The 23,472-nt window shown below is 39.6% G+C and overlaps 1 protein-coding gene and 1 non-coding gene across 5 annotated transcripts in view; one reads left to right on the forward strand and one right to left on the reverse strand.

Moving 5' to 3' along the window:
- Positions 1 to 23,472, forward strand: part of gab3 (GRB2 associated binding protein 3) — a 120,961-nt gene that overhangs the window by 60,270 nt on the left and 37,219 nt on the right. For all 4 annotated transcript variants that reach the window (XM_048605436.1, XM_048605437.1, XM_048605439.1 and 1 more), the window contains exon 2: positions 11,915 to 12,215. In XM_048605436.1, coding sequence (XP_048461393.1) covers positions 11,915 to 12,215 — 301 coding nt within the window. The remainder of the gene's footprint in view (positions 1 to 11,914; positions 12,216 to 23,472) is intronic.
- On the reverse strand, positions 7,703 to 7,805 carry LOC125484910. The gene has a single exon (XR_007263711.1). It is a non-coding gene; the product is annotated as a U6 spliceosomal RNA (small nuclear RNA).

The following is a 23,472-nucleotide window of genomic DNA, read 5'->3' on the forward strand; positions in this document are numbered from 1 at the left end:
GCCTGGCCTGCTGTATTCATCCAGCTCTACACACTAATTGTCTTTTCTATTTAAATACATGATAAAACAAAATTGCTAATAGGATTATAGTAAAGGCAACTATTCCCCTGCCACATTAAAGTTTAGGATGGCGGTAGGGAAGCATAATGAGTTACATTTCAATCTCCCTCAATTTATTGTGGTCTCTGTTTTTTTTACCCTTCCATAGAGACTACTTTCAAATTCTGTCAGCCTTGAATTTGTTAACAATTAAGTCCTAATACATCATGAGGAGTTGACTATTCAGCCATACACTTGCGCATGAATTCTTCTGGTCAACAAGCGTAGCAACATCGTAAATTTCTTTGCCAAAACTACTGCTGCTAATTGTAGCAAAATCGTAAATAATTTCTAGAAGAACATATTTATATCTCACTGAAAATGCTGAGTAAAGGAAATCATTGATTGTGCATTTAGTATATTAACAGTGGCCAGAAGAATTTTGTTTTCAACTCAGTCATTCTAAACATGAAGGTTGATGGTTTGTAATTTTTGAGTGGTTAATTTATTTCATTCTTATTCCGTGCCCTAAACATTGTACCTCTGTGGTTAAAATGAAACTCACATAAATCTATTGGTCTTTTTTCAAGCGTCAACAGGAAGTATAAGACTCTTTAAGCAGTTGTGGACTGCAGTTGTGTTGCATTAGCGATCTGAGCGCAGATGTAGCACTGCCATATGTTGAGGCGAACATTAACTCAAGTTACTCGCTAAGGTGCAGCAGGATCTGTAGTGCGCAAAAGAGTATTCACCCCATTTGACTGTGCTGTTCTTTTTAAAACAAATCAAAACCAATCCTACCATCTTGCTTTCTTTCCTCTTATCACAAATGTGTTTTAAATGTTTGGCATTTTTTTCCCAATTATCTCCACCTCAACAATTAGTCATAGAGTAATAAAGCATAGAAGCAGACCCTCCAGTCCAACCAGTCCATGCCAACCATGCTGCCAAACTAACCTAGCCTGCACTTGGCCCATATCCCTCCAGACCTTTCCTATTCATGACCATATCCAAATGTCTTGTAAATGTTGTAACTGTACCTGCATCCGCCACTTCCTCTGGCAGTTCATTTCATACACAAACCACCCGCTGTGTTAAAAAATAGTTGTTTCTCATGTCCTTTTTAAATCTTTCCCTTCTTACCTTAAAAATATGCTCCCTAGTTTTGAACTCTCCCACCCTAGGGAAAAGACCCTCGTCATTCACCTTATCTATACCCCTCCTTATTTTATCCAATAAGGTCACCCTTCAACCTCCTACACTCCAGTGAAAAAGGTCCCAGACTTTCCAGTCTACTTTTGTATCTCAAACCTCCATTCCCGGCAACATCCTGGCAAATCTTGTCTGAATCCTCACCAGTTTAATAATACCCTTCCTATAACAGAACAACCTAGAACTGCACACAGTACTCCAGGAGAGGCCTCGCCAATGTCCTGTACAACATCAACAAGATGTCTAAACTCGTATATTCAAAGGCCTGAGCAATGAAGGCAAGCATGCTAAACACCTTCTTAACCACCCTATCTATAATGCTAATTTCAAATAATTTATGTAATTATTAACCCCTAGGTCTCTCTGATTTACAACACTACCCAGCTCTTTACCATAAATTGTACAAATCTGTCCTTGTCACACTTAAGCAAATTAAGCTCCAGCTGCGACTCCTCAGTCAATTGACCCAATTAATCAAGAGCTCTTTGTAAGCTTAGATAACCTTCTCCACTGTCCGCTATACCCACCAATTTTGGTGTCATCTGCAAACTGACTAACCATGCCTCCTATATTTTCATCCAAATCAGTTATATAAATTACAAAAATGGACTCAGTACTGATCCCTGAGGAACACCGCTGGTCACAGGCCTCCAGCCCCAAAAAAATCCTCCAACACCACCCTCTGTCTTCTACTATAAAGCCAATTTTGTACCCAATTGGCAAGCTCACCCTCCTTATGACTATGCATTCCATGCTGTCACAACTCTGCAAAAAGATTATTTTCCTAACCCCTCTGAGGGGGCCATTGAACTCCTGCATCTTTGCACAATCCTATCTTGTGGCTGTTTTAGTGCTGCTATTTTGTTGGGCATCTGAGGCTCCTGCCTGATCCACTATGATCCTCAGACATTTTGGCAAATCAGGTTCCTGTCACTTGGATAATGTAACACAGTTTTAAAAAGGTACCAAGCAACTTGTGAGAAACTTAAAAGAAAACCTATTTTGCTGAGAGCTTCGGCTGAGTGAGGCAAATTGGAATTTCTGTTCAAATGTTGATAAAAGTATCATGCAAAAAAGAATGTTAAGTGTAAGTTAGGAACTCCACCAAATCTTGAGAGCATCAGTTTTAGTACAAGGACGAGTAAGTTTAAGACACACCAGTTGGAAAACAGAACTTGAGTATCTGCCTACATTCTGACACTATAAAGTACAGCAACTGCCTTCCCAATCTTTTGCTGTTGCTCTAGTTTTGTTCAAAACAATGTCATCTGATTTGTCAAATGTTTCTAGGGTCAGCAACTTTTTTAAAAAAAACTTCCTTCTTCGTATATTATTTCGATAAACAAAATCAACTTCCTGATTTAGAAGGAAACTTTCTGTTTCTCAGGTATTTGCAAAGGAATAGTATCCATTTTGTTTTTACTGCACTTTGAAGCATGACAAGAGCTGCATTTCTTGGAAGAGAACTGTTTTAATAGTGAACTGGTTACTTGTCATATTTAATGTCATAGTTATACTCTGTCACCTGACAATAGTTCATTCTCAAAGGATCAGCATTGACTTAATAATAGAACAGGAACGAGAGAAGCTGCTGACTGTCTTAAGAGATGCACACAGAACATTGCTCGTAAATGCTGTTATTTTAAGTACTGTAGACAGAATCACGAAAAGATCGTGAGTCTGATAACAATCATGCAAATTTTACCCAACTGAATTGTACCAGAGTGCATGAGCATTGTAATATGAATCCTACATATTAATATATTCTGCATAATTTATTTCCTTAATTTATTTTCTAAGTCCAGAACATGCAGACAAGGTACAGAATTTTAAGTAAAGCAGAACCTATACATGCAAATAAAGTGCTCAAGCCAAAAGACCAGAAGGCCTCTGTTTTGAACCCTTTGTTAGTTGACCTTTGTGCTCTGGGCTAGGGAGTAGAAAAGAATTAGCTGAGGTTAATGTTTACTATCATAATTTGATGCCACCTTCTCCCCCCTCATCCAACTGTCTCCTCCAGGGCCAGGAAATTATTCACTTAACCTTTATTAGCTGCAAAGTTTAAACAAACTGTTCACATTTACTGTTTGGAGTTGCTTATGAATAATAGTCATTTGATTAAGATACCAGTTGATTCCCAGCACCCATGTGCCTACTTTGCAATATCACTATTTGAGTGGATGAAGAAGTATTTTAAATGCCTACTATGTAATAAGGTTCATATTGATATCTAAACAAAAATCAAAGGCTTCTATAATTGTGTCTGATGTTTCCATATTGATGTGCATTATATTACATGTATATATGCATTGCCAGCTCATGCAGTTTAAATATAGACTTGTGGCTGAAACCGTATGTTATGCCATTATATTTCAAATAGATATCAGGCACCACCTTCTTTCCCCATGGCACATCCATCCACAAACATACACAGCCACCACACTTACATTTCACGCTGAAGGGAAGGTCACAGATCCTGGTTTCAAATGTTCAAAGATCTGTATGATATTTGTTACCAGCCTCTATAATCCAAAATTCCATTTATAATCCCATGAAAGTCCTAAAGGGTCTGGCAACAATCCCAGATTAACTGTAAGGTAAATAATAAATGTGATCATTCAGATGCTAAAAATGTCATAAATTTATCGTGAAACTGTTAGCTGCTTCTTTTTTAAGCACATGGTGGGGGGACAAGTTGTGATTGTTATCTACAAACAGGACCAGGCCAAATGCATCAATTTTGTAGACTCATGTCTTAGACACAAAGACCCTGAAATAAGTCCGAATGGCCCGACTGATTTTTTAAGTATGGCTGGCTATTGTCTGCAACAAGCACTAGGCCACTTTTGTAAGCAAATGAGGAACCTAATGCCAATTTTTCCTAAATTGGATGGCACTAAATGGAGTAAGTGCTGAGCCCAACCTAATGTGTTTGGGTTTTTCAATGGTTGCTGTGGCCGTGCATTGCCCCAACAAGAAAGGAAAATGGATCAATCATTTTCAACATCAATGTGCTATAAGGAGTCGAGGTGTTTATTCCCCATGTCCACAGCACTCTTGAGGGTCAAAACTTGTCCATGATAGCTATCCCCCCTCTCCTCTCCTCTGCCTCCCCATCCTTCCAATATCTTCCCAAAATCTCCTGGGAATTCCTGAGAATCACTTCATTCACAGAGCACATACCCTTAAAATGGGTAAACTGCTTCAGGAAGCACAAAAGGCAGCTTTCCCAAAGTATTGAAATGTATTTTTTCTGGCCCTCCTGGCTCTTGCCGACTTTGTGTCTGAACCAACTTTATCAGTTTGAGTTTAAATATGGTTCATGTGTAGAATAATATTAGATCACGTTCCAAGTTGATAAAAGGCAAAATTGTGAAATGGTTATTTTTGCCCTTTTTTTGTCTTTCTACACAGAAGTTGCTGCTATTTACTGGAGCATCTGGAATTTTGTGATTACCAGTGGCCTTCTAGAACCTTATCGAAGTTGCCATTCTTCATAACTGAGTCAAACAACTTAGTGTGAATAAGACATTTGACTTTAGGCAGCAACACATTTGAAGAAAAGCAAAATGCTGCTGGGGATCTGAAATAAAAACAGACAGTGCCTAAAAAAAAACACAGTAGGTCTGGCAGCATCTGTGGAGAAAGAAGCAGATGTACTGTTTCAAGCCCAATATGACTTCAGAACTGAAGAGAGAGGTGGAAATGTGATGTGTTTTATGATGTTGAAAAAGAGATGAAGGTCAAGGGAAACAAAAATGTCAGGGAAAGGTTAAGGGGCAAAACAGATTAGAGATCAAGGCTGAGATTTTCCATTTTGCAGGCTAAATTGGGGGTGGGTGAGTAGATTGGCAGGGACAGTGAGTCAGTCGCCAATGTGAAAAGCTCCCGACAATTAGCTTGTAAAGGGATGACTAGTGAGCATCTTGACAAATTATAGTACCCATTCCCTTGCCTCCATCTGTGCCCTTGACTGAAGCAAATGGAGGCTACCAAAACAGAGGACAGATCATCTGAAGGGTTGAATTCAACTTATGAGTTTGATTTTGTGATCACCAGACATCCAAATATGTGCATTTTCCATTCGGTTAACAATCAAGAGCAGGAACCTCTTAGCCTCTACCTTCCATTTACCCAAGCTATTTGACATGTGACCTCATGTATCTCCACATAGCTCCTCATGTATTTTGGTTTGTTTTATAATGCTCTTGTGAAGGTCCTTGGAACATTAAAGCTGTTATTTTAAATATACATTGTTGATAATGATTCATTTTCTATATCCATTTAGTCCTGAGAGTATTTGTAGTATTCTATATCCATTTAGTCCTGAGAGTATTTGTAGTATTCTAGCTGAAATCAACTATTAACACAGCTCAGAAATGTAACCTGAAATACAAGAGCCCAAGACAACATTTAAGGTAGCTATACATTCTTGTCACATGAGGCGCAAACAGAACAACTCCAGTTTTGGTTGATACCATTCGGGACTTTGTATTTAGGAGCTAAACTGGTTCCCCCACCAACACTGGTTTCATTCTCCGCTCCCCTTGATCTTTCCCATTTTGATTTTATTTTATTGTTACACTGCCCCACTAGGGCAGTGTTGTAATTTGTTCACTGGTGATTAGTTAATTTAGTGGTGTGTTTCTTCATAGATATAAATAGAAACAGCTTTCTTCCCCTGACAGTGTTGGATTCTAGACCGGGAAAGGATCCAGAGGGAAAGGTGGAAACTATTTTTTTGTGCCAAACTATAGATTTAGAATAAATGTTTGTAAATCTCTGAGAATCTTTAGCTCCGTAATTCAACATATGAATATTGGTATATCAAACACCCAAGACATTCAGGTCCTTTCAACTTCTGATTTTGCTGCACTTCGTGGGCAAGTTGGTAATAAACTCAACAAGCATCCTGTGTTCAATGAGTAAAATGTTGCTTGTGGCAAGCCGGGAAGGACATTTGTACATGATTGCATACAATGCAAACAAAGCTTCTTAATTGAGTCCTACTTTTGGCAGCCTATTTACACACTTGGAATACATGACCTTTAAGGCGTTTGGGTCTTTTGATGGTACACATGAGGGTGTCGGCTTTCCCTCTAATATCTTCTGGTAGGAATGATGTCCTCTCCGGTTCTTTTTTGAAACTTTCTCAGCTAAATCTGTTGATTTGCACTGTTACTTTAGATGCCTTTTTCCTTTAGTTTCTGCCTCACTCTGTTTGTCTGTTCAATGTCACCTGCGAAACACTGTAAATCTACATGTTTAAATCTGGCGTGTTTAAGGTTACTAGCTTTCTCTTGTTTCTGCCATTTGCTCCGCTTGAACTCAAGCCAGAACCTCCTGTCCAGCCTTGCATCCAGCATTCAAATGTTGGCTGCAAGGGCCTTTGAAGGTTGTTTACAAAAGGGCGTGTGTAGTTATTCTCAGAGTGTGGAGATGTACATAAGATGTACAAAAGATTCATTTTTTAAATTTGTAAGCATCTTGAAAATTTTCTCTTTCTGTAACAAACTTTCAAGGCCCACTCCACAATCTTCATATTCAAATTTGTCACAATTTCTTTCAATTTAAATATGTTGGTCAGGAACATAATATTGGAAAGTTTAAAGCAGAGGAAACACATTTCCAATGATAAGGCTTCCAATTTCTTGGAAACAATAGCAAGTACTTTATTATTTATATTAGGCCACCTTTATCCCTTATAATATGTAAAGTACTGCAAACAAACACAGTGGTGGAGAAGTTATGTGTTGTTATCAGGTTTACATCATGCCTAATGAATAATTGATTGGTAGTTACTCAGAACTGACTAATACAAGCATCATTACAACAATGTAGGAATATGTACAGTCAAAATTCTTTTCTGCATGGGTACCTTTATAATAGACATATGGATAGCAATGAATTCATAGTGAATGGAGAGGAACTCTGCACTGGCTGAAAAGTATATTCAAACTTTGATGATCAATTTTTGACTGACTTCTTCCCCTGTACAAGAGCAAGGCTGTCATTACCTAATCTAAGAAATGACTCCAGATATGTATTCATCAATTGAAGGGCTTTATAGAGTACTGTGTATTCAATTTTATTATGTATGCTTCCGTGCTACATTAGAAAATAATGTACCTTTTGTTTTCTCAAAGAACCAAAAATATAAATAGTGCAGATGTGGGAAATCTAAAAACAAAATCCAACAAATTGGAAATATTCAATAGGTCAGGCAGCACTTCTAGAAAGCAGAGGTAATTCAACCTTATTTTCATTCCTTCGCAGGATCTAGGCAACAGTGACAAAATCAGCACCAATTCTTTATCCTTAACCATTTAAGCATAATTCTTTATCCTTAACTGTTTGGAGATGTTATTACACAGCTGGACCAGGTGGGACTTGAACCTGGGCCTCCCAGAACAGGGGTAGGAACACTACCACTGGGTCCCAAGTGGGCCCAAAAAATATGGAATGCTTCACGAATTTGCATGTCATCCTTGTGCAGGGCCCATGTGAATCTTCTCCATATCATTCCAATTTTAGTATATGTGCTCCTAAAACATGCTATTGGGTCACCTTCTTGAAATACAGTGATCTATGTGGTGTAGATACACCCAAAATGCTGTTAGAAAGAAAGTTCCAGGATTTTGACACAGGGTCTGTGAAAGAATAGTGATATATTTCCAAATCAGAGTGTTGTGTGACTTGGAGGTGAACTTGCAAGTAATTGTGAGCCCATGCTCCTGCAGTTCTGTCCCTGGATGGTAAGAGTTGTGAGTGGGAAGGTGTTGTTGACAGAGCTTTGGCAAGTTGATGCATCATTTTTTTTGGATGGCACATGCTGCTGCCACTGTGCATCAGTGGGTGGATGTTTAAGGTGATAGATGGATTGCCAATCAAATGAGCAGCTTTGATCAAGCTGGTGTCAAGCTTCTTGAGTGCTGTTGAGTTGCCTTTATCTAGTTAAATGAGACAGTTCCAAACAGAATAGTGCCAGTTGATGGGCATGTAAAAAGAAGCAGCAGAAAACACGGAATTATTGTACAGTGAAACAGCAACATTGTATGTTGTCCAATATTACATTTTAAGCTGTCTTCAGGTGTTCTCTAGTCCCAAGAACCCACTGGCAGGAGAGGTTGGAGTGAAATATCCAGCCAGGTAAGTTGCATTAGGCAAGCTGGCAATTAGTCAAATGAAGTTGTGGAATGTTACCTTTAAGCCCCTTATGCCAAGTGTAGGCCCCAAAAACTCATGCCATCCATCCCCAGGTCTCATACTCTTTCCTTGCCATGTTCACCCCAGCCCTACCCACTCCTGATCCAGCTTTACTTGGTGTCAGCATCATTGACTAACATCTGTCTTCAGAACTTTTTTTAATATGACAATGACCAGGTAATCTGTTACTGTGAGGTTGGCTGAGGGATAGATGTTATTCAAGTTATAGGAGAAGACGCCCTTGCTTTCCCTTTGCAATAATTCTATAGGGTCTACATCCACTTGAACAGGCAGATGGCCCTTAACTTATTGTGTCATCTTAAAGACTGCTTCTCCTTATGTGATCATGCCCAAGAGTGGGACTTGAACCCAAGAACTTACAGTTCAGGTGTAAGAATGCATTCAGAGTTCTGAGAGCAAGCAGCTGAATCACAGTTTTCAGAACCACATCTGTCGCAAAAATTTAACAGTGTACAGGCTGAAATTTGGCAGATCGGCACTGGTTTCCTGGATTCTGAATTAAAGCAGCAAGTGTTACAGTGCTTTCAACAAATAGATAAATATAGTGATGGAGAGCTGCAGTTTCTTTCCTAGATCAGTGATCAATATCATGTCCAATGGCTTCCTGTTTTGTATTCATTTTGTGGTGGTATGATGGTGTTTATGAAGAAATTCCAATGCAGTAATGATGCATACGTCATTTTAATGAGTAATATATTCTCAATTTGCATAACTGCAGTGCAACACCTCCTTTAAGTACATGAAGTTGAGAGATTCAAATTAAAGGAAATTGTGCAGTGTGTGTTAAACCACTTTTACCACATGCGTTATGTCCAAAACCATGTGACAGTACTTTCAAAAGTATACTGTGCTAGTCTTTCATTTATTGAAGAAAAGGCTTGTTATAATTACATTTAATGTTGATGCCTTCCCAGTCTGTAATTATAGACATTCTGAACTGATCTATTTTCTAACACTTGTTAAAGGAGAAATTACTCATTTGTAACATGCGGATGATTTTTAAAAAAAAAACTCTTCTTATTGCAATTTTTCTCCATTCCCCTTTGCTTCACAATTATGAATCATGGAGGAACATAGAATCACAGTTATAGCGTCATAGAGTATTGCAGGACGGAAACAAACTCTTTGGTCCAACCAGTCCATGCCAATCACAATCCCTAACTAAATCAGCCCCACCTGCCTGTGCTTGGGCCATATCTCTCCAAACATTTCTTATTTATGTAAATCAGTTGGAGCAACTGATTCCTAATTTGCCATTATTTCTCGAATGAGGTGACTATTGCTGGGGTAAATCCTCATGCTACCAGCAGCCGACCAGCAATTTCCCAAGTGATCATCCTTTACATGAGGAGACAATTAACTCTCACCCAAAGGCTGGAATTTAATGTTGTTTCCTAAAGTGGGTTTAAAGTGGCAAGGAGGACATTTAATCAAGCAGGAAATTGGAAGGAACCCTGATTAAATCCAAGACCAAATGTCCGTGGTCAGGTTTCCTGCCCCAGTCCAAACTGAAGCCATCAAGCCGGCAATCAATGTCCATCTAAGGGAGGCATCCTGCCATTGCTGGTATTAACTCATTTGGAAGGTTGAGGCACTCTGTGCAAAAGGCTTGACAAACAGACCCGAACTGGGGTTGCTTCCTGGTTCCCGGGAGGTTTTGTCCTTCTTTCAAAGACTTTTGGTACCTGATTTGATGAACCTGGCATTGGGATGAGTTGGGGGGTGTGGCAGGTGCTGCTCAGAGCCACCCCTTGCCCTAGCTGGTCACCCACTACCATACCCCGTAGCCCACACCCTATCCTCCATCGGTTACTTGTGGTTCAGTATCCATCCTTGGGTGGGTGTCATGCCATTGGCAGCCATTTGCTATCAGGGAAGATCTTGCTGCTCATGTCAAGAACTTGAGTTGCACTCAAAGTGGTCAGCCTTCCCTAATGCAGTGCACTCACTGGTTCTGCAGCAGATTGGTAAGACCCTTTCCTCCTCTGTTAAATAACACCCAAATTTTGCATATATCCAATTTCAGTTAGGGAAGCATTCATGAGTGAGAATCAGCTGATAGCCATGCTGCCGTATTTTGGGACGATAAAGCCAATTATAGCATCCCACCTGGTGTCCATCAAAGATCTACCCAGTCATTTCAAGCTAGCCGTCAAGCTGATTGATTTCCTAGAGTGTTTCACCCCTCCATTTCCTTTTTTTGCCCAACCTTTGCAAAGTCTTGCACAGATTAACAATCAAGGACAACCAGGTAAGTATTTTAGTCTGGTGTTCGGGACCATGCGTCCCAACATCACCCTATCTATTTCTGATAGAATTTTATGTTTCCGTGAGATTCCCCCACTTATTCTTCCAAACTCCAGTGAACATAATCCTAACTGATCCAATCTCTCTTCATTTGTCAGTCCCACCATTCCAGGAATCTGTTTAGTAAAACTTTGTTGGACTGCCTCCGTAGCCAGAATGCCCGTCCTCAGACAAAGGGACCAAAACTGGATACAGTACTCCAGGTGTAGTCTCAATTTGGCCCTGTAAAATTGCAGCAAGACATCTCTGCTCCTGTACACAAATCGTCTTGCTATGAAGGCAAACATCCCTTCTGCCTTTTTCACCAGCTGCTGCACCTGCATGTTTGCTTTCTGTGACTGGTGTATGAGGACACCCAGGTCCTGTTGTACTTCACACTTTCCCAACCTACTGCTAATTAATAATAATATGCCTTCCTAGTTTGCTACCAAAATGGATAATCTCAAACTTACCCACATTATACTTCATCTGCCATGTATTTACCCATTCACTCCTCTTGTCCAAATCACACTGAAACATCTCTGCATCCGCCTCACTGCTCACCCTCCCAACCAGCTTTGTTTCATCTGCAAACGTGAAAATATTACATTTAGTCCCCCCATGTAAATCATAAAATCATGCATAGATGAGATGCAAGCACTTATCCCTGCAGTATCCCACTAGATTCTGCCTGCCACTTGGGAATATTCCCTGTTTATTCCTACTCTTTGTTTCTAATCTGCCAATCAGTTCTCTATCTATGTTACTACGCTACACACAAATCCCATGTGTGCTAATTTTACAAACCAATCTCTAATGCAGGACATTATCGAAAACCTTTTAAGGTCCAAGTAAACCACCGCCACTGCACCCCGTTATCAACTCTCCGAGTGACATCTGCCAAAAATACCAGTAGTTTTATCAAGCATGATATCCCTTTCATACATCCATCCTGACTCGGTCTTATCCTGCCATTGTTTTCCAAAACTCATTAGCTTAGGTTCACGAGTGAAGGATTACCATCAAGATAGGGAACAAGAAATGTCTTCCAGTGAGACTCAAACCTGTTAAGAAGGGCGAAAGTATTTTTTTGTAAAATCTGTGCTCATGCTACAGTGCTCAAGTCTGACTGATTTTTGTTTTTCTCTAGGCCTGGAGGAAACGTTGGTTTGTGCTACGCAGTGGTCGAATGAGTGGCAACCCAGATGTCCTAGAATACTACAAAAACCACCACTCCAAGAAACCTCTCCGTATGATAAACCTCACTCAATGTGAGAACGTTGAAGCTGGCTTAAAGCTCAGTAAAAAAGAATTCCAGAACAGCTACATTTTTGAAGTTAAGACTCCAACCCGTACATTTTACCTGGTGGCTAAAACACAGGATGAAATGAACAGCTGGGTACGACACATCAGTCTAATCTGTGGCTTTAGTTCCAGTGACGATGGAACAGGTACAATTTAAAATAACTACTGTATTGCCTGCCTTAGTTTCCCTTTGGTAGGAGGGTTGGGTTGGGGCAGTTTCTTTGATGAAATTGTATTGGTTAAAAAAGAGAAATTGACATATATTTCATTCTCCAGTGGACTAGAAACTGGGCTGTAGCCAGCCAGACTCTGGCCTCTCTGTCCGTTATCATGAATGGCTGAACATGATCAAAACACAATTGGCAACATGCCCTCCTAGCCACAGATTCCAACATTAACCCTTGCAGAATTGATGTAATTCGTGCAGTTTTTTTCTGAGTTTCACTACAGTACACTATTACACACTTGAATTTTTGAATTGGTCTCTCATCCAACACACATGCACCTTTCGTGTGTCTGACTCATTTCTCCTCCATTGTTTAGCAACTTCCATGAGACTTTTCTAATATAAGTAATGCAGTTTAGTTATGATGGTGAAGATGCTCTATTGCTGGTGACATTCTTGTTCTGATTGGTTAAGCTTTTGAGAGTATTGTGATTTATGACAAATATCTGATTTGGAAGCTGTGAGGTAGGTGCATCTGCACGAGGTGGAATTATTTGTCTAATTTCCAGACTGAATTGTATGTAGAAACTCAATGCAAACATGACAAATTTGAAAATAATATTAAATGAGGAGAACCCAAATGATCCTGAGTATATGGCTGTGTAATGAATTTGTGTTTTGTGTGTTAATGGGATGAACAATACAGGCAAGTAATGCACGTAGAAAGGAGATGGGTGACGTACATGCTATATTAATTATGTGAAACTTCCAAAGGATGAAGTTGGAGATCTGGGATCTTAGTAGACTTGATACTCAATATGTGCAGCCATTGCAGAACAGTAAGGAAAGGAAATGCTCAATTATATACCCAAACCTGTAGAATACAGTCAGAGGCAATCATGATGAAATTCTGACGCGTTTGTAGTTCAATCAAACCTTTAATACTGTATTCAGTTCAATTCACTGTAAATACATGGGAAACATTGAATCTGCAAACTATTTAATGAATAGCCATGAAGCTGATCTCTTCAGAATAAATAACTAAAGGGTGACCTTCACGGAAATATAAAATTCTGAACTACATGAAAGGGGTAAGTCTTAAAATTTAATTCACATTAATTTGCAAGTGAAGGCAGCCGAAAAACAGTTTCAAATTAGTAAAATGCAAATTTAGTTCTAATGCCAGCAGGTTTTTCAAATGAAGAGTGATTACACATGACATGAAGTTACAGACGGCAGAATGGACATCAAAATTCTGAAATCGTACATAGAAATGATACACCATTGACAGGTGACTGGCAGATGGATTTTTAAAAAAAAGACATATAACAGGGCTGAATGTTCTTTCTGATTTGTATTTCTCTTACAATCCTGTGAAGACCATCATTAGACCATCCACAAAGAAAGCTAACCTTTTACATCCCTACATTGAATCCGATCGTGAGGAACACTTCTGGATTTTTCTTTTAGATTTGATTCCAGAGAAGCCTGCATTGTTAAGAGTAATCTTTTTCACAAGATAGAAGCATCACTCCAGGCTTTAGGCATTTCAAATGATTTCCTTTGTAATTGTGGATAGCATTTGTGTGATTTATTCCACCCTGATAATTACGGTTCTACCTACTTACTCTGACATTTCAGGGACTGTACTAATTTTATCGAAATAAGCAGCTTGCTTTGAATTGACGTAAAAGTGTTTACAAATCATGAATCAGTGGGCTCAAGACTCCATCCTTACAGAATTTGTCATCCACACAGATCAAAGTAACATTATTCGACAAAAAAGTTAGATGCTGCAAACTGTAAAAATAAATAGTACATTATAAAAGTTCTTCTCAAAGCAAATAGAAATGAAGCTTCTTAAGAAGTCCAGGTACCCAGTTTTGATTGGTTCTCATTGCTCTGTTCTGATTAATTATCCATAGTATTGTCTTTGTTGCCTTTGATGTGGCTGACTTCTGACACCCATGTGAAGCTTTCACCATAATGTGACATGGGGTGTGGTGAGTTGGCAATCTCACTACTGGATCCTGCTAACCATTTCTAAAGCACTCCTGAGTCAGCCTGACATGTTGAAAATCTGGGCCATAATATTTTCAAATAAACAGTATAATGGTAAATCACAGGAAAATGGATGACTTCGTAACTTGCTTGCCATTCTCCAAATAAAAACAGTGCTAATTTTTCTGAAACTTTTTTTTTCTTCTCATTAAAGAGAAACATACTTGCTGTGCTTGATTTTCATGAATAGAGCAATCTATTTTTAAAAATTAACAGAATATTTTCTTTTTGATGGGCTGACAGATTCTTTCAAAGTCCAAGTCTGTTAATTTTTTTTCTTCGGCCTGAGAAGCTTCTCCTCAAACTTCTCTCAAAATCTTGGACAGGTCAGAACATTTTTGGTGCATAGTAGGGAATCACTTACTCATTTCTCTCATGATTCCTGAATTTTCTCTTTGCCTTGCAGTAGTTATTAACTTGTGATTCTCCAAAATTTGTTTCTTCTTCCCAAATGGCAAAGGCTTCACCCTATATTCTCTTCTCTCCATAACATCAGTGTTGAAACCCCTCTATAACTCATTATTTCCCGGACCTCTAACGTATAGACTCTTCACCACCTTCATCCTTTCTTCCAATTAAAACATTCAGGTTTGTAAAATCCAAGTTTGCTGTCACTTAATTCGTCATTTCCCGACTTTTCTTTACATTTGATTTGTCTTGCATTATTGCTCAGTCTCCAGCCCAGTTTCTGGACAAAAAAAACACTGACAGTACACGTTGATTAAATGTCTTCCACAGTTGATGTTGGATATATTTGCTGGTGCATTATTCTGTAGGTAACCCATCCCCATTATTTAGTGTGAATCTAAATATCGGGCCTTAGTTACTCAAATATCAAAGGCATTCCAGTGAGACCCACACTTCCCATTGTTCAGTACGATTTCCATGAAATGGCACTAGACAGGCATCATGAGGATAGATATTCAGCCGTTGATTTCCTAGCCTTTACTGTTTTCTAATCAACTAGAACAGCAGATAGAGCACTACTGTTGGCTTCAGTATCCTGAACTTAAAACTGAAAAGAAGTGACCAGGATTTCTGTTGCTGATTGCCGATTGCCATCCAGTGACAACTGACACAAAGCACATTTGTGTGTTTTGGATGAGGATTGGACGAAGTTCAAATGTGATGCCTGCTGTAGTCAAAGAGTCTGGGCTTTACTGCTAATTATACACATGAAGCATGGCCATTTCTGTGAACCAGCGAAGGGTACCTGATCGATTGAGAGTCCAACAACTGGAGCACCTTCAAGGGAGGAAGGAAGAAAATAAAACTAACTTTATAAACCTGTGTTGTTTTCAGCTTCAGGGTCCTACCTCTCCATGGTTTTCTAATTCAGGAAGAAACGTTTATCGTTATCCTGGCAACTGAGCCATCAAAAGGGTTAGTGTCTCTACAATGAAACAGCCCGTCATGCAGTCTAGAGCATGTTACTTTGCAGCTAGCAACACAAAGAAATCTATTTATGTCAGTTATGATAAAAGGAGTCCTTTAGTACTGTCCTACAACACTACTCAGTAGCTGTTTGACACATTAGTACACTATTGATCTATCAGTAGGGTCCCTTGGAACAAAGACAGTATCTTGTCTGTTAACAGCCTAAGGTCAAATAGTGAAAGCTTCATACATTCGATACTGCTGTGTGCTAGAAATCCAAACTATTTTGTTCTGTCTCATGAATGGCTTACATTTCGGATGATTTGCTTTGAAAGGATGTGGAGGTTATCACGTTGATCACTCATGCCAATATAGTGAGCTAAGTGTTCTGTCTGTCCATTATGACTTGTTAAATAGCAGTGCACCTCACGGTTTAGGACCATGCCAAACATCTTTATGTGTATATTGAATTATCAACAAAAACCACAATAATAAATCAAAATACAGAAATGATGATTCTGTACAAGAAAACCAAAAGTAGCATCTCCTTTAAGCTTGTAAGTTTCTTGCATACATAAAGATGTACAATTCTGGGGAAAGAAATGAGAATTTATGTTTTAAAAATTCCATTAAAACAAACTTTCCTTAAAGCAGATTACCTTCTTTAAACAGAGAGTGGAGCAATGAGTCAGTTAATCCACCAGATTTTCCAACATTTGACTACAAATACTGATTCCAGTAGGCTGTAAATCATTAATGTAACATTCATCCTGAAAGGTTAAATGTGATGTAATTCTTGTAAATTTCATTGAAAATGAAAATCCAATTTATCCTTCATTTAGCATCATTCAAATGGGATGAAATACGGTCTTTGCTGTCGTTCTTACTCTATTCTTTCCTTTCTGTCTGTAATCGACACAACGTGTACTTTCTGTGAAATGAACATCAGCTTACCTCTTCCCCAAAGTGCAAGGTATTTGTTATTGAAAAGTTTAATTATTGAAAGGCCGTCTAATTGAACTGTTGAATTAACAAACATATTGTTTTAGGTCAACTTAAGCAATTGGTATACTAATAGACATTGAGTTTGAGTTTATGGTTTATGATTTACGGCAGCTAGTCTGCTATGACTCAGAGCAAATTTTCTCACACAATATTCCGCTGTTCACCTCATTTAAGTATGCAGGTGGGATCTTGGTGCCATCCTTGGGAATTACATGGCCAATGAGATGGAAAAGCTCAGCACTGCCAGTATCTTCTAGCTTTCATGCCCATGTTGTCATATATAAAGCCCAGGTGCTCACCACATCAGATTCTGCCGGCCAGGAACTGCCACTCACATTGTGCTTGAATGTTATTTCTGACCAAGAGAAAAGGGAAGTTCATTCCCTGTCTTGCAGCAGGGACCTGGAGGTGCTGGTGGACAGGATAGTGGAGAAGAGGGTAGTCCTTTTTCCAGCTGAGTATCACAGGAGGCCATGCCACCAGACACAGCCTGCCTGCATCTAGGTAGCAGCCTGGGACAGTGTTATGTTGTGGGTAAAAAGTAACACCCATCAATGAAAAAACATGGTCAGTGATCATTTGTACAACACAGGCATAAGTTCCACCATCTCCTGTCTGTGACCTCACGCTCACAGTGTCACCACTCACTCCAATTCTGCCATAGTACACACCTATGCCAAGGCTCAGGGACTACAGCTTTCAGTATTGCAATCATCATATCCATTCAATGGCCCTTACCCACCACCTCCTCATAACCATTTGGACCTCTGCACTTCTTCTGTTTACTCAATGGGGACACCTCACCACCTCTCCTGCTGGTGCATCACCAGTAATTGAGCTCCCATCCAGCTCCAGCATACTGAATTCCTTGTTTTATCTCATAGCAAGAAGCATTGGCCCAACCATTGGACAGCACTTTGACACACTTACCTATAACTCACAAATACAGACTACTTGCATTTGACCTGCAGGACTGACCATGGCCTAACCTCCTAAACAGCAATGACATGGATCCATGGACTCTGACAGAACTAACAGTCTGATTGATCATGGTAAACTTTCTGCCGTGTCATCAGATGAGCTCCTTGACTGAGTGTGACCGTACCCCCTGACTGATCATAGTCCCCTTCACCCAAGTAAGGACAGATTCCCTTTGACTATCACACATGTTCATTTATTTGAAGCACATAAACTGTGTTTGCTGCATAATCTGCTGGCACATGCTGCAGGTATGATTGGCATAGCATGGTGCCACATAATGACATAGAGTCATACAGATGTACAGCATGGAAACAGACCCTTTGATCCAACTAGAGCATGCCTACCAGATATCCAAAATCTAGTTCCATTTGCCATCATTTGGCCCATATCCCTCTAAACCCTTCCTATTCATATTCCCATCCAGATAGCTTTTCTTTTCACAACATCCTTCCCACGGCAGGGAGACCAGAATTGAATGCAGTTTTCCAGAAGTGGCCTAACTAATGTCCTTAATGTCCAGCTGCAACATGACCTCCCAAATCCTATACCTAATGCACTGACCAATAACGGCAAGCATACCAAACGCCGCCTTCATTACCCTGTCTATCTGCAACTCCACTTTCAAGGAACTATGAACCTGGACTCGAAAGTCTCTTTGTTTTCTATCCCTGTCAGACTAACTATTCAGGGATCACTCCTCCCCTACACCCCCCATCACAAGCTGCCTGTCTCTCTGTCTGCACTAAAGAACAGCTTAAGCCACAGTGGATAGCAGCCTGTAACTGAGTATTAACGACCCTAAGAAAGCAATGCAAACCGCTGGCAGTCAATAAGCCAGTGCTGACATTAGTGAGTGTGTTTGGAGAAAGCAAGTCAAGAGCCATAAAATGCATCATGTGTAGATGTATGAGATGGCTGTGGGTTCCTGCACACGGAGACCTGGCAGATGTAGGTGTCCCTGAGCTCCAAGGGAAAGTGTTGAAGGGCTAAAGTGGTGTGTGAGTTGGTCCAAGTTGAGCCATGATGATGTGGTGAGGCTGATGGTTTGCCAAATACTGACATGTATGGATGGAGAATGGTGGCCATGGAGCATGCAGTACCGTTATTATGAAAAGGCAGTTAAATGGCCAGGACAAGCATTGGGTCAGCTGCAACTCACAAATAGCTGCTCTGATTTACATTGTGGCAATTTGATGTCTAGTTTCTCGAGGAAGGAAAAAATTGCAAGTGTTATGCAAATAAAGCATATTGGAGCTTTAATGAGATACACTGCATGAAAACAACATACTGCTCACTCAATGGTGAGGTTCTGAAGTCACCATTTAATAGTTGTGAGAAAGATTGCAAAGTCTTTCTCCTGAGATGAAGAATCTGATTTTTTTCATTCTTATCCTATTTTTCCACCTTCCTTGCCATTGCTCATGTCTCACCAGAATGGAAAAATTCCACTGAAAATGTTTAGAATCAGGGAAAGGCTACTATTACTGTTTGTTCTCAGAGATAGGGGTTTATATTGGTTGTTGCTGGTAGTCCAGCTGGAAGTAAGTATAAGGAATGACCTTTCTGCTATAACAGTAAGGTCTTAGGTCCACTCGTTTTAATAAGACTGGTAAACTCTTGACATCTACTCTGTGTTCCTAGGCAACTCATTGGCGAAGGACAGATAAATGTTGGGTCACCATGACACTGAAAGCAGCCATTGGGGAGGTTCAGGCACTGGGGAGAAAGGTGATTGAACTTTGGCAGTTGACCTGAGAAGTGTTAGGAAGCCAGGAACAGCCTTTGGCTTCTAATGGATCTTAATTCTGGGTAAAAAGGCTGTCTATATGTCTATAAACTGCATAATTAAAGTTATGCTTTTTGAAAGTAGAAGAAAACCGATCGACCTTTCTTTCTCACATTTCCAACTTGCATCCAGTTATCTCTGAAGACATTTACATTGTCCTCCTCAGGTCTCTCTGACTTCTCTGATGTTCAACTTGCATTCTGTTTCTTAGGCTCTCTGTCCTCCAGAGATTTCCACTATTGGCCCCTATCATCACTGAAGGCAGAAGGGGGAGAGACAGAATTGAGTTGGAAATAAACATAGGAGTGAAGGAACTGAGAGACTGAAATGTAAGAGGAGAGAGACTGAATTTGAAAGAGATAAAAGGGACTGAAGAGAAAGGAAAGGGATCAAAAGAGAGACTGAGGTCCAAGAATGAAATGAAAGATAACAAATTAGGACATATTTTAAATACAATTAGTAATAACCTATAATCCTTTATGTGCAGTAAACCCAACCTAACATCCCTTCTTCCTAATTTCAATTCTTTTAAACTGTATCCTCATATTTCAAGCCATTACTATATTGTATAATTTACATAGTTCAATTGTGTTAATTCCCTTAATAGCATTGCAAGTTTGCCTTCGATCACTTCAAAATATCTTCTTCAAAGCGATGAAGAATAAGGATCAGGCAATCTATATGATTGCAACATGAAGCTGACCTGATAATCAGCACTAATACAACTTACTTAAGGGCTCTGGTGATGCAATGGTACTGTCCCTACCTCTAAGCTAGAATGCCTAGTTTCAAGTCCCACCTTCTCCAGCGGTTTCTAAGAAGATTTCTGAACGTGTTAATTAGGAAAATACCTGCAAGTTGCTTATACTGTGCTGCCAAGTTTTAGAATAAAGTTAGTTTCTCCCATGTATTCCTTTTCACCGGTACTGCTTTCAGTAAAGGCAATTTAGGTGAAAACATGAAGGTTCATCTCCATTGCATGTACAAGGTGCAATTGCATTATTTATTGTCACAATACACTCAACAAAGTCTGAAATTTGGTTGACCCAAAAGTGGAGTCTATGGTCTAATAACACTCTCATGTGAAAAAGTGGGTTTTCATTGACTCCTGAGTGACAAAGGTCATTCAAACTGCTCATTTATCATCTGCTAAATTTTAATGTAAGTTACCTTTAATTTTAGCAGAGGATCTGTATGTGGTGATAATGGCACTGGATGGTAATCCATAGCACAGGTTAATGCTGTGGGGACATCAGTTCAAATCCCACCATAGCAGATGATTTCAGTTTGACTAGATAATTTGATTTCATTTTATTAAGTCTGGAATTGAAAATTAGGCTCAGTAATTGTGACCTTGAAGTTATTGTCATTTCTCTAAAGGACAATAGTGAACCCGATTTTAGAAGGAAATCTGCTTGTCTGGCCATCATGTAACTCCACACCCACTGCAGTGTGGTTGCCTCTTAAATGGCCTAACAAGCCACTCAGCTCATCAGCAATTAGGCATAGCTAAAAAATGCTAACTTTGCAGTGACACACCCTTTCCAGGAAAGAATTAATATTCATCCGTCCACCTCTAGATATACTTTCAAAAAGAATACTGAACCAGAAGCATATACACATTTATCCTATGTCCTTTTTAAAGTGCTGTACACACACAAACAAATTTTATACTGTGGGTTGCACTTTCCAGTGTATGAAATTATTTTTATTGACCTACTTTTGAGTTGCTTTGCCTTTAGAAGCGTAATGTGGTTATTAATTATCACCTCAAGCAATGTGTGATACACCAGAACCTTGCTCCAGGGTGTGAAAACATAGAGATGAACTGTTCAATGCATCAAACACGTTTATTAAAAACATCTAATGGTCAGTCCTGTCATTGAGTTGTACAGCATGAAAACAGACCCTTCAGTTCAACTCATCCATGCCGACCAGATATCCTAAATTAATCTAGTCCGATTCGCCAGCATTTGGCCCTTATCACTCTAAACTCTTCCTACTCACATACCTATCTAGATGGCTTTCAAATGTTGTAAATGTACCAGCCTCCACTACTTCCTCTGGCAGCTCATTCCATACACACACCACCCTCTGTTTGAAAAAGTTGCCCCTTAGGTCCCTTTTAAATCTTTCCCCTCTCACCTTAAGCCTATGCCATCTGGTTTTGGAGTGCCCTACCCTCGGAAAAAGATCTTGGCTGCTCACCCTATCCATGCCCCTCATGATTTTATAAACCTCTATAACATCACCCTTCAGCCTCTGCTGCTCCAGGGAAAATAGCTTCTGTTATTCAGCTTCTCCCTAAAGCTCAAACCCTCCAATCCAGGCAGAGTCCTTGTAAATCTTTTCTGAACAACATCTTTCCTATAGCAGGGTGACCAGAATTGGATGCAGCACCCCAAAAGTGGCCTAACCAATGTCCAGTACGGCCACAACATGACCTCCCAAGTCCTACACTCAATGCACTGACTAACAAAGGCAAGTGTACCAAACACTGCCTTCACCACCCTGTCTAGTTGCGACTCCACCTTCAAGGAACTATGAATCTGCACCCCAAGGTCTCTTTGACTGAACATTCCCCAAGACCCTACCATTAAGTGTATAAATCCTGTCCAGATTTACCTAACCAAAATGCGACACCTCATGCTTATCTAAATTAAATTCCATCTTCCACTCCTTGGCCCATCGACCCATTTGATCAAGATTGCTTTACACTCTGAGATAATCTTCTTAATTGTCAACTACACCACCAATTTTAGTGTCATCTACAAACCTACTAACCATTCCTCCTATGTTCACATCCAAATCATGTACGTGAATGATAAAAAGAAGTGCCCTTATGCAACCTGATGTAAGATACCTCAAGTGGTCCTCAAAGCCATGTTGATTAAAGCATAAGCTCCACTGCTCCAGTACTAACTGGAAATTGAATGAGAGGCAGCCTGGCTAAGTTGTTTCATACTGTACTGGGCAATACCTTACCTAATCACTCTTCAAAGGGATTAAAAATAACTCCTGTTTCTTTGAAAAAGAGTCATCAACAGCAGCTTAATTGTAAGTCTTATTATTACTCACCATACCATGTGTTGTTAACCAATGAATTTCTTTTTAGCTCTTTGTATTCTAATGAACCTGCTGTGATAATTTACATTTTCCAGTTTGCAAACTCATTCCACAAGCTTTACTCATGAAATCTAATACATATATCATGGTCACTGGAATATGTTTTATATTTTTTAAAAGAGTTCTTTGAAAACATTTCATGACCTCTAATTAGAAATTATGCATGAGTATTTGACGTTACTGTCAGGATTGTGAGGAGCTGACATTGACATATGATGGTATGATTATTTGAGCTGACAGAGCTCCTTTAGTCTCTGCGTACCACAGGGAAATCATTGCAGCTTAAATGATAGCAGGAAGGTTAATGAAGGGCATTACTGTCAGATCCTATGTTTTGCTTTACCTTGGGATATTTTACTCTTCTTTGCCTTGCATTAGGTTTCCCTAAATTTCTCTCCTTTTGCACTGACTCTTGAAACAATATTAATACACAGGTGGTACCAAATTACAATACCAGCCATTCTTCATTTCAACAGGATCATTGAGTTGTTGAGCCGCGTTGAACCTATTCTTGACCTATCCCAGTGTACACACATTCACACTTTTCTGTAGGACTACTGAATAGCAATCAAGTCAGGCATCCTGGTTTTGTTGTTCCCCCTTCCTGGTCAGAGGTGCCGAGACCTTTCAGTCCAGGCCATAATTCCCCACAGCCAGTAAATTTGACTCCATCTAAATGCTCATGTTCAAGAGTTTAACATGCTCGTAATTTATACTCTTTGAGGCTGTTTTGAAGCAAGGTAAATTATTAAGGAGGTGCGCCTAAAATAGATATCTAACAGTAATTCCACAGCATTATGCAGCATAACTTGGGAATAGCACTGAGCTTTCCCTAAAAGATTCAGTTGGTAAAAGCTGCACATAATTGAACATTACATGTATGGTCCTGCGAACAAGAAAT

Source organism: Rhincodon typus, chromosome 14 (genome assembly GCF_021869965.1).
Source record: "Rhincodon typus isolate 14 chromosome 14, sRhiTyp1.1, whole genome shotgun sequence".
Lineage (NCBI taxonomy): Eukaryota > Metazoa > Chordata > Chondrichthyes > Orectolobiformes > Rhincodontidae > Rhincodon > Rhincodon typus.